Source organism: Astyanax mexicanus, chromosome 3 (assembly GCF_023375975.1).
Source record: "Astyanax mexicanus isolate ESR-SI-001 chromosome 3, AstMex3_surface, whole genome shotgun sequence".
Taxonomy (NCBI): Eukaryota; Metazoa; Chordata; class Actinopteri; order Characiformes; family Acestrorhamphidae; genus Astyanax; species Astyanax mexicanus.
The window spans coordinates 7,744,342-7,756,527 of record NC_064410.1 but is presented as its reverse complement, the minus strand read 5'-3'; the positions used below and the strand labels follow the sequence as shown (position 1 = coordinate 7,756,527).

The 12,186-nt window shown below is 41.2% G+C and overlaps 1 protein-coding gene across 1 annotated transcript in view; it reads left to right on the top strand.

Moving 5' to 3' along the window:
* wnk4b (WNK lysine deficient protein kinase 4b) overlaps positions 1 to 12,186 on the top strand; it is a 139,210-nt gene that overhangs the window by 55,760 nt on the left and 71,264 nt on the right. Inside the window, exon 5 of the mRNA XM_022667983.2 lies at positions 4,135 to 4,292. Within this exon, the coding sequence (XP_022523704.2) occupies positions 4,135 to 4,292 (158 nt within the window). The remainder of the gene's footprint in view (positions 1 to 4,134; positions 4,293 to 12,186) is intronic.

Genomic DNA, 12,186 nt, shown 5'->3' with positions numbered 1-12,186 from the left:
AAGGTAGTTAGTTAGAGGTGTTAGGAGAGTAAGTGCTCTTTGAAGAGCTCTGTCTTCAGGAGTTTATTAAAGATAGGGAGAGATTCTCCTGATCTGGTAGTGGAAGGTAGTTTGTTCCACCATTGGGGAATTCTGTATGAGAAGAGTCTGGATTGCTTTGTGTGAGTGTTTGTTTGGCAAAGCGAGGCGACGTTCATTGGAGGAGCGCAGCGGCCGGGAGGTGGCACAAGCCTTTAGGAGTGAGTGCAGGTAGGAAGGAGCCTGTTCTGTCATCACCTTGTAGGCGATTGTAAGAGCTTTGAATTTGATGCGAGCATCAACTGGTAGCCAATGGAGCTCAATGAGCAGTGGGGTGACATGTGCCCGTTGGTTTTAGCTGGTTGAAGACCAGACGTGCTGCTGCATTCTGGATCATTTGGAGGGGTTTTACTGCACAGGCCGGGAGGCCAGTTAGCAGGGCATTGCAGTAGTCGAGGCTTGACATGACGACTGCTTGTACCAGGAGTTGGGTGGCCTGTTGCGTCAGAAACGTTCGAATTTTTCTAATGTTATACAGCGCAAAGCGGCAGGATCGAGCAACTGAGGCCACATGGTGCGTGAAGGAGAGCTGGTCATCAACCATAACACCCAGGTTCCTAGCAACCTTTGTCGGTGAGAGAGAGAGAGAGTCGATGGTTATAGAGAAGTTGTGTTGAAAAGATTGTTATGCTGGTATAACCAGAAGTTCAGTCTTTGAGAGATTTAGTATCAGACTGTAGTCTGTGTGTTTACCATGTTAAAACAAAATACATGGGAAGAACCACTAGCTGATAGCACCCTGGGTTCCCAGAACACTCAGGGTTCCTCAGTCCTTATGGCCCGCTAGTGCTGCGTTTAGCAGCTAATGCTAATGTTGTTGCACCCAGCCTTAGTGCTGGAGAAACTTCACTGAAACTCACCCCCAGAAATCTAAGCTTACTGTAAATAATCCAAAGTGCTTTACTCACTTAAATGAACAGTTTTCAGGAGAGAAATCTGTGTAGAATAACATCAAGCGCTCGTTTAACTTTGAAAGACTTTTTTTTTTTTTTTTTTTTAATTACAGGTTTGTTTGCTTAATGCGCCGTATAATCTGGTGCACATTATGTATGAAAAAATAGGCCAGAAAATAGATGTTTATTAATAGTGCATCTTATAATCCAGGGCTCTCTATAGTGCAAAAAATACAGTGCGCAATATATTGCCAGTCAATAGGGCCATTTTTCAATGAAATTTGTAGTTTTGCTGTTTTGTGGCAAAGTGGCAAAAAAGTAGAAATAATAATCACAATATTAGCCTTAATGAACCCTGTGCTCTGTGCTCTGTGCTGTTTGCTCTGTGCTGTGTACCCTGTTACCTTGGCAGAGAACTGACCTTCACAGTTATTACTGTAAACACAGCTTCCACTGCCTCCACTAGCAGCCGGGGTATACGTGTGTTTATTTATTTATTTTTGTCATATTTATGCCGCCGCACTGCTGGGCAGAGATTAGCCTCTGAGACGTCAGCGCTCACACTGTGTTTGTGGTGCTCTCAAAAATTCTATTTCTCTAAAACTGGTAATTGTTGGCTGCGTGAGGCTCAGGAAGGATGTGCAGCTGCAGGATTTAGGGCACTGTGTACAGGCAGAGAAATGTACTGTCACCTCCTATCATATTAGTGCTGGCAGAGGAAAAGCTGTGTTTTGTAGTGTAATATAATAGCATTTAAATCCAGTATAAACTCTTATTTTGTTTTTAGCGAGGCTGGGGGGGGGGGGTGGCATAGACAAAGCACCTTTAGTTTCTTAAAGAAACATGCTGTAAATAAACTTTTTACAGTGGCTTGCAAAAGTATTCATACCCCTTGAACCTTTTCACATTTTGTACATTAAATGTATTTTTTATGGACACTTCAAGTGATAAACCAACACAAGGTAGCACATACTTGTGAAGTGAAATGAAAATGATATGTTGTTTTTCAAAATGTTTATTTAAAAAAAAAAATGATGTTACATGCAAAAGTATTCACCCCCTTTACTCTGAACCCCCTAAATAAAATCTAGTGCAGTCAACTACCTTCAGAAGTCACTGGAAAAGTTAATCGAGTGCAACATTAAACACACCTTAAACACACCATCCACACTGTGAAACGTGGTGGTGGCAGCATCAGGCTGTGGGGATGCTTTTCTTCAGCAGAGACAGAGAAGTTGGTCAGAGGTGATGAAAAGATGGATGGGGCTAATGACAGGGCTGAAATCCTGTAAGAAACCTTGGTGGAGGCTGTAAAAGACTAGAGACTGTGAAGGAGATTCACCTTCCAGCAAGACAATGACCCTAAACATACAGCCAGAGCTACAGTGGAGTGGTTTAGATCAGAGAATATGCAAGTGCTTGAATGGCCCAGTCAAAGTCCTAAAGACTTAAATCCCACTGAGCTTCTGTGGCAAAACATAAACCTGACCTGGCTGAACCTGAGCTGTTTGTAAAGAAGAATTAGCAAAAATCTCAATGCGCAAAACCTGTAGATACAAACCCCAAAGCACTTACAGTCGTAACTGCAGCGAATGGTGGCTCTACTAAGTGTTGATATAGGGGGATGAAAACCATGTTTTGTTCCACTTCACACTTATTCAATACTTTGTGTTTGTCTATCGCTTAAAATCTCAATAAGATACAGTTAGGGTATGTGGTTGTAAGGTGACAAAATGTGAAAAAGTTCAAAGGGTATGAATACTTTTGCAAGCCACTGTAAAAAGTTTTTTTTACAACCTTTACTTGATGCAACAGTTATTTACCAATGTAAAGATTTTCTACATTAGGTGTCTAATTCATTTTAGGGCTGAAAATAATTAGTCAACATAATTGACATAATGTCAATTATAAAGGTTTTTTGACTTTTTTAATAAAACAAGCATTTCGATTAATCCAGGGCTTATCTGGAAATCAACGTATTTGCAGCTGCTCGACATCAGTGTGAATCATGGATTTAAAGTGACCCTCTGAGCTGAGTGGAAGGCTTGGATAAAAAGTGGTAAGAAATAATTGACCAAAAACGGCCGAATGCGAAGAGCAATTTTTTTATATAATTTTTACATTTTTTTTCCCCAATTTACACGGCCAATTACCCAACCCACTCATTTGAACTATCACCAGTAATGCCCCAACACACCAGGAGGGTGAAGACTAACACAGGCTTCCTCCGATACCTGTGAAGTCAGCTACCGCTTCTTTTCGAGCTGCAGCTGATGCTGAACCGGCACGGTTCCGGTACATCAGCTCACAGACGCCCTGTGCTGTGGACATCACCCTTGGAGTGATGTGGGGAGAGAGCACCATCTACCCACCTGGAGGGAGCAGGGCCAATTTTACTCCCTCTGAGCGCCGGCAGCTTGATGGCAGCTTCGAACTTGCGACCTCCTGCTCATAGTGGCAGCGCTTTAAACCGCTGGACCAAGAGCAATTTTAGCTCAAATCTGCCAGTGGATCGTGACGGTGTGGAGCAACATGGATCCAAAGCATAAGAGCAATAGTCTAGGCCTTCGTCGCAAAATCTAGACTACTTTTCGCTTTTAATATTACGACTTTATTCTAGTAATATTACGACTTTACTCTCGTGACTTTTCCTGGTAGATTGTATTTTTTAAACCAGTCATGTCTCAGCACTGTTCGCAGTGCGTAACGTTATTTGTGTGTGTAGCCTATTTGATTAAAAGTTTCTGTGTAACATCTTTCTGTTTCTTTTTAAAATGAGTGGGTGTGTCTAACATTTAGGTGCGCTTAATAGCCCGGAAATTATGGTAAATTTCGCCATATCATCCAGTTCTAGTTTTATATTAGTACTGAAATATCTATTAGGTGTTCCTTGTGGAGCTAGAGCTAATCACGTCAATGGAGCGTGACAACAAACTGTTAACTGGACACTGCTGGCAGAGTCATATTGATAGATTTTATCAAATTACATTAATTTATGTTTGTTTTATATATCTTTAATGCTGAAACAACTTTTCCAGTAAACTTTAATGCATCTTTTCTTGCTCTGGGATTTTTCAAGTCATGCTGTGTTAAACCACCCTACAAGGTTCTGTGCTTGGGCCCTTTATGTTTTACTCATTGTCTGTATTGTATGTTCTTACAGGCACCCCTGAGTTCATGGCTCCGGAGATGTATGAGGAGAAGTATGACGAGGCGGTGGACGTGTACGCCTTTGGGATGTGCATCCTGGAGATGACCACATCCGAATACCCTTACTCAGAGTGCCAGAACGCAGCCCAGATCTACCGGAAGGTCACCAGCGTAAGTAAAGGCTTTTGACTCGTATCAGCTGTATCACCTTGTATCTCCAAAACACAACTATACTGTGGCTTCCAAAAGTATTCATACCCCTTGAACTTGTTCACATTTTGTCACCTTACAACCACAAACTTATTAAACTGTATTTTATTGAGATTTTAAATGATAGATTAACACAAAGTAGCACATAATTGTGAAGTGAAAGAAAAATACTGTATGCTTTCAAAATGTTAATCAAATAAAAATCTGAAACATGTGATGTGCAAAAGTATTCAGGGGGTTCAGAGTAAATGTATACTCTGAATACTTTTGCATGTCACACTTTTTAGATTTTTATTTGATTAAAATTTTCAGAACCATGTATCATTTTCGCTCACTTCATAATGATGTGCTATTTGTGTTGGTCTGTAACTTAAAATCTTAATAAAATACATTTAAGTTTGTCTTGTAAGGTGACAACAAAAGTGCAAGGGGTATGAATAGTTTTGCAAGGCGCTGTACAGGGGAAAGAATTTGTTTATGTTATTAACTAAGATTTTAGATTTAATTTAGATTAATTCAATCAATATGGAATTTTGACACAATGTAAAGAAGAACTACAAGATTTAATGGTGTTGCTATGGTTTCCATGGTGGTTGCTTGGTGGTTGCTAAGTCGTTGCTAAGGTGTTGTTAGGTGGTTGCTAATGTGTTGCTGTGCTATCCATGGTGGTTGCTAAAATGTTGCTTTGGTATCCATGGTCATTGCTATGATGGTAACTTGCTCTTATAGCCTACAACATGTTGGCTAGGCAAATCCAATGGAAGGTAGCCCTGGTGGGCAAGACTACACACTGATGGTAGGTTATGTTTGGGGGGGCATGCCCACTATGCAAATAATAGGTTTGACTGGGCGGAGTTTAATTAAAGCTCTGTGGAGTTGGGCAGTATTTATTGGGTTCATTTGAGTCCACCGAAATATTCAACTCTGTCAAATAACTCCAACACTGGACAACATTTAAATCTGAATGAGTTAAATTAGTTATTGCACTTTGAGAGTGAAAATCAAATCTCAGATGTTTAACTCAATCCCTGCAATCGCACTAATTATGACAAAAAGTCAAATTTGGTACAAATTAAAAGTACAGTATTTGTATTGACAGTGACTATATGAGATTAGCAGCTGTTATCAGCCCCCAGTTGCCTCAGGTTGTTCGTTTATACCATAGACTGTATATAAGTATGGACAGCACGACAGGGGTTGAAAAGTGAAGCCACTACGTTCAAAGCCACTCCCACGCCCTCAGGTTTCTGGCTCCAGTACAACTTTTAACCCCGCCTATTTCCATTCAACTGAAATAACACATCCAGTAATTTTTTTTGGAAGTTAAGTTCTGTACATTCTGAAAGCCCCCCTCCAGTGTTAATAACCCCCAGTGTTTTTATTTACAGTTAATACGTTTTATAGGAGTTATTCCGTGATATTTAAAGGGGTGTGGCGATGTGGTGCTTGACAGGACGCCTAAAAGCGTGAATGCGCACCGGCACTGTGGCTCAGTCACGAAACTCAAAGTCAGATCTTTCTGAGTTTCGGATTTTAATGTTAAAAATGACTGAATTTCTGAAGCTTTTTCGGTAAGTGGATAATTTCCTTCCATCAGTACATTAATATTCATATATTACGTTCTTCTCCCTAATTTTAGTATCTAGGTTAGGTTTTTAACCTAGCGTTAGCTACTTAACGCTATAGCTAGCTAGTTAACTAGGTCAGCCAACTCAGGTTAGCTAAGTTAAAAGTAACTTGTTTTGTTGAAAATGACGGTGAAACGCAAAGAGTAATTGAGGGGGAAAGTGGGCGGGGTTTGGGCAGTCACACAACCCCGCCTTCCACCTCAGCTGCGCCAATTCTGGCTCCAATTTGCCTCTACTGCGCAAGCGCACGCAAGACGACAGCTTCCATTTCCGCCATATTTTGGCTTCAAAACACCGTAATAAGAGTGAATGGGGACACCCTTGAATACAGTCTATGGTTTAGACCAGAAACTGTAAAAAAGATGGACGCTGTGTCGCAGTTCCCATTCATTTAATGAAAATGAAGCCAAAATCTTCCGCCATGTTGGCGATCCTAAAACCCGAGTCTGCGCAGTAGAGACCAGAGGAGGGAGAAAGACTGTGGAGAGACAGCCCACTCATTTAAATAACCCCGCCCCTGAGGGCTGCCTCGAGGTCACAGGCTGCAGAGCAGAGCGGAGTGGAGCTGACGGTCTGTTATTAGTCCCGCCCATAACCAGCCCTTTTACAAAAACCACACCTTTTTTGAATAGAGCTGGATAATGTTTTTATAAACGAATTCTGTGGGGATATAAAAATTTGACATTATAAGCAGAGGTTACACTAGCTGTTGCATTTAAATAATGGAGGTAGAATTGCAGTATATTGGAAAATAAAAACGTGATTGAAAGTTGTCTGTTTTGCCATTAAAACCTATGGGGATGGGTGGGGTTACGCAGCTTTCTGCAACCGAACAGCAGGGGGTGCCCGACCTGTGGTGGCTTCACTTTTGAGAGACGATGCTCTGTCCAGCTATACACAGTCTATGGTTAATACTCTCAAAATCTTCGTCTTCAGGCTTTTCAGGGATCTGTTGCGCATTAGTCGTCTCTCTGGTCATCTCCTGACACAGCTCTCAGAGGGACATTGTGAGTAGCTGTTCTTTCACGTAAAAAAACAACCCGCAGTCTCCTGCTTCACTTATCCAGGCAGACTACCCTAAACCCAGCGGCTTGTCTGCGCTGTAATAGTCTCCTCAGAGCTTTCACAAGCCCACTAATGGCCGCCTGAAGCCTATATGAATGTCACGGTGACATTTCTCCACGGCAGAAGCGACAATTAGCACGTCTCTCCAGAGCTGTAATTCCATTTCGAAACACAGAGACGCTCTCCTTCATTCACAGCAGTAATCATGCTTTCTCTCTCCCGGCTCCTGCATTCCCGCAGGACTGCAAATTGCAGGACTACAATGTGTTATTAATTACGTTGCGAGATCCATAAGTGCGACGCCGGCTTGCCGCAGTCTGTTGCAAGCGTCTGCCTTCTGCTTTCTTTATTGTTGAGCTCACGAAGCTTCACCCTCTACCACAGGGGTGTCCAAACTTTTTTTGTTGGGGGCCAGAAGGAGAAATATATTTGAAGTCACGGGCCACAGACTCTGTAATAAAACAAATAATGAAATATACCACTTTAAATAATCCTTTTTTTTAATTATTTAATTTACACACCATTTTACTTGACTTACTATCTTTATCTTTGACAGTGTTGTGTAAACTAAGATTTTTCAAATTGATGTTTAATTCCATGATGTCTCTTAATATATAACTCCTTAATTACGGAAAGTTTCAGACTCTTTGGCACGTTCTTATGCACTAGAAATGCGCACCCTCTCTGCTTTTAGACTCTTTGGCCCGTTTTTCTGCACTAGAAATGCGCACCCTCTCTGCTTTTAGACTCTTTGGCCCGTTTTTCTGCGCTAGAAATGCGCACTCTCTCCGCTTTTAGACTCTTTGGCCCGTTTTTATGCACTAGAAATGCGCACTCTCTCCGCTTTTAGACTCTTTGGCCTGTTTTTCTGCGCTAGACATGCGCACTCTCTCCGCTTTTAGACTCTTTGCCTCGTTTTTCTGCGCTAGAAATGCGCACTCTCTCCGCTTTTAGACTCTTTTGCCCGTTTTTCTGCGCTAGAAATGCGCACCCTCTCTGCTTTTAGACTCTTTGGCCCGTTTTTCTGCGCTAGAAATGCGCACTCTCTCCGCTTTTAGACTCTTTGACCCGTTTTTATGCACTAGAAATGCGCATTCTATTTCTAAAATACCTCGCGGGCTGCTCCAGAAAAGGATACGGGCCGCAAATGGCCCGCGGGCCGTGGTTTGGACACCCCTGCTCTACCACCACCACCCACCCATCACCCCATCCCTTCGGATCAAGCGTGTCTGCACCCGATGAATGGGTTGGAATTGGGTGTTGATGTGAGCAATATTCAGCCTTAAACCATGCACAACAAGAACAACACTGGCTGTATTGTAGAAAACAAGTGCTTATTATTTTAAGTGAAAAATTGCCAGAGGTCTCCCTCCGTTCTTCCAGAGCACATATGGTTTATGAACTTCAGCCTACTGTACAGTTCACAGATGTTATGGAGAGTCATCTCCATTTAAACTAGAACCTCAGTGGGCTGCTTACCCAGCTAACAGAGAAGCAAAGTTTATTTAGCAAAGTTTTGAAAAGGTTTCAGGAAAATTAGCCTGTAACATTACAGATATACAGTGCCCCCTTGAACTTTTCAAACTTTTGCCACATTTCAGGCTTCAAACATAAAGATATACATTTTTTTGTGAAGAATCAACAACAAGTGGGGCACAATCGTGAAGTGAAACGAAATTTATTGGATATTTTATTCTTTTTTAAGAAATAAAAAACTGAAAAGTGGGGCGTGCAATATTATATTAATAATACTTTGTAGCGGCTTCTTTTGCTGTGATTACAGCTGCAAGTCGCTTGGGGTTTGTCTCTATCAGTTTTGCACATCGAGAGACTGAACTTTTTGCCCATTCTTCCTTAAAAACAATAGTAAAACAGCTGGAGCTCAGTGAGGCTGGATGGAGAGCGTCGGTTTGTGAACAGCAGGTCTTTAAGGTCTTTCCACAGATTCTCCATTGGATTCAGGTCTGGACTTTTACTTGGCCATTCAAACACCTGGATACGTCTATTTGTGAACCGTTTCACTGTAGATTTTGCTTCATGTTTTGGATCATTGTCTTGTTGGAAGATACAGTAAATCTCCGTCCCAGTCTCGGGTCTTTTGCAGACTCCAACAGGTTTTCTTACGGAATGGTCCTGTGTTTAGCTCCATCCATCTTCCCATCAATTTTAACCATCTTCCCTGTCCTTGCTAAAGAAAAGCAAACCCAAATCATCATGATGCTGCCAAAAAGTAACTATGGTAACTATGCCAATACTGGGCACTAGCAATATTCCTAGCTCTGCTGCTCACCCCTTAAATGCATGTTCCTTACTAATGTAGCACCAATTAAAAGAAGAAGAAATGACCAGGTTTTTCTACAATATAAGAATATAACTACCAAGAAGCATTGTTACCACAAATAAATAATCGACTAATCTTCCAAACGCACATTTCCTTACTTTTTGTTCTATGTTTATAAAGAGTAAAAACTCTTATGTAACCATTTTAGGGTTTTGCAAGTGGTTTCTATTTGCTTTTACCTAGTTTCTATTTTTTTTTTCTAGATGTTTTTTTGGAAGGAGTAACAAGAGAGGTTCATGATTTGTCACTGCCATGTATCGAACTATCCAGATATGCCAGGATCAATTCACTTTAGCATTATAGGATTCCTTTAAAGGTAAACACGGTTGCCATGTATTTTCCTCTTCCGCAAACTCAATCCAAGGACAAGAGGAGAAGTGTGTATAGTAGGGAACGGATGACCTCACACGAATTGTATCTTTATCGCCATGTCCTTGAGCCGTGCTTTGTTCCTGCTCTGGGTCATATATTTATATTATGACCAGAACTGCCCTTATCTGATTTATTTGATAGTAAAGGAGGAAGAAGGAAGGATTCGCTTATGTGGTGGCACATGTGATGTTCTTGAATAAAGCCAGTGTTGAGAGGCTATAGATGGTATTGATGATGACTGATGTTTAGGCTCCAGAATGGAAGCCCCAGATCACTGTATTGCATATTCTGACTATGCACTGTAAGCTACAGGGGTTGGACAATGAAACATTTTATTGTGGGAGGTTTCATCATGGCTAAACTGGAGCAGCCTGGTGGCCAATCTTCATTAATTGCACATTATTGCACCAGTAAGAGCGTGAGAGAGTGTGAAGGTTCAATTAGCAGGGTAAGAGCACAGTTTTGCTTAAAACATTGCAATGCACACTATAACATTATGGGTGACATACCAGAGTTCAAAAGAGGACAAATTGTTGGTTCACGTCTTGCTGGAGCATCTGTGACCAAGACAGCAAGTGTTTGTGATGCATCAAGAGCCACGGTATCCAGGGTAATGTCAGCATGTCACCACCAAGAAGAACCAATCACATCCAACAGGATTAACTGTGGACAATATAAGAGGAAGCTGTCTGAAAGGGATGTTCGGTTGCTAACCCGGATTCTATCCAAAAAACATAAAACCACGGCTGATCAAATCACGGCAGAATTCAATGTGCACCTCAACTCTCCTGTTTCCATCAGAACTGTCCGACGGGACAATAATTTATTGTGGTCTAAAACCAGCTGTTTCGGTTTCATTGTCCAACCCCTGTATATCAACAGTTGCTGTATGTAGCAGAGTAATCACAGTTCTACTAGGAGACTCCAGGGGCGAAAAAAATGAAAGGTAGACTACCCTCTAACTAACATTATAAGAACGTTATGGGAACATAAGGAGTAACATTCCAAAAATCGATTCCAAAATGTCAGTAGTGACGTTGCAGCATTGTTACCAGAATGTTTAAAAAATGTTAAATAAAAAAGTTCTATGAATATGCAGAAAACTTGACAGATAGAATGTTCTAAGAATGTTAAATTCAACATTTAAAAAAGGTTCTACTGACCAGCTGGGCTGGAGGAGTGGGGAAGATGGAGGGGAAACTTGAATTGACAGGTGGAAGCTAGTGATTGGCCAAGGTAAGGTGACGTAGCAATAGAGTCTTCTGGTAGAATTTAGCTGAGCTTATCCTAATGGAGCCCTTCCAATGAATAACCAAATTAAGCTACAATATACTCAAGGTCGTGCTATAACGTGTAATATTGGCACTGCTGTGGTGCAGTCGTAGGCACAAGGCTGCAGGCCTGATTATTGAAAGATTTTGAGTTAAAGAGGATGAGAAAATACAATCTGTTTGTTTTTAAACACTCCGTGAGTTAAAATAGTTCAATTGCTGCTCTGTTTGTAGCAGCACTGTTTGGTTTGTAAGCGCTGCATCATTGCTAGGTTACCCGTATGTGGTGGAGTAATACATGGAGTCCTTCGGTTACAGTGCATTACCGGCTGATAACGTCACTCGTAGAACGCCTCTCAGCCAATCACATTGCAGGGTCGAAACTGTGGTATAATATAGACTGTTTTTCACATTTGAGAGAAACCTGTTTTTGAATTTTTAATTTTAACAGTAAAATCAATGTTTATACTTGGTTTATACTTGTTTTTGTTCTTTAATGAAAGCACGTGATATAAGCATACAATAACAAACTTACTATACTTAGGAAAATAATTTTTTTTTCCCCAAAATAGACAAATGGTGAATATATAGTTAATCGTTGGCTCAGTTTTATCCCACTGTGTGAGACATTGTTGTTTTAATAGCAGTGCTGTGGTGGAGTGGTCAGACGTAGGCGAGGTCACGGTGGGAAAGTGCAGTAGGATGGATTTGGAGCAGCAGTCTGTGCATCAGCTGATGGGGAAATTCTGCTGATAAACAGACTGACGCTTGACTCCGCTGGCTCCGTGCCCTTGGCTATGCAACTGGCTGAAGTGATTGTTGAGCTTTTCCTATGTGGTCTGGGTGACTGAATTGACTGGATGATGGAACATCTGTAATATGTACAATGTTCAATTTACCACCATTGTATATATATTTTTTTAATACTAAAACTATTAGATGATTATGGAGCCCCTGAAGGGACATGGTGTGGTGAGCACCACATACTAAGTGGTAGGCCCTAGATAGTATATTCACTGGTCTGTACATGACTTCACAGACTGCTACGTTGTGCTGTGCACATGCTCTGCAATGCTCAGCTAAGCTAGCTAACATTAGCTAAAACTTTCCCCTCTATAAAATGAAGTAGTTAACATTAGCTAACAAAGCTAACATTAGCTAAAACATTCCCCACTGAA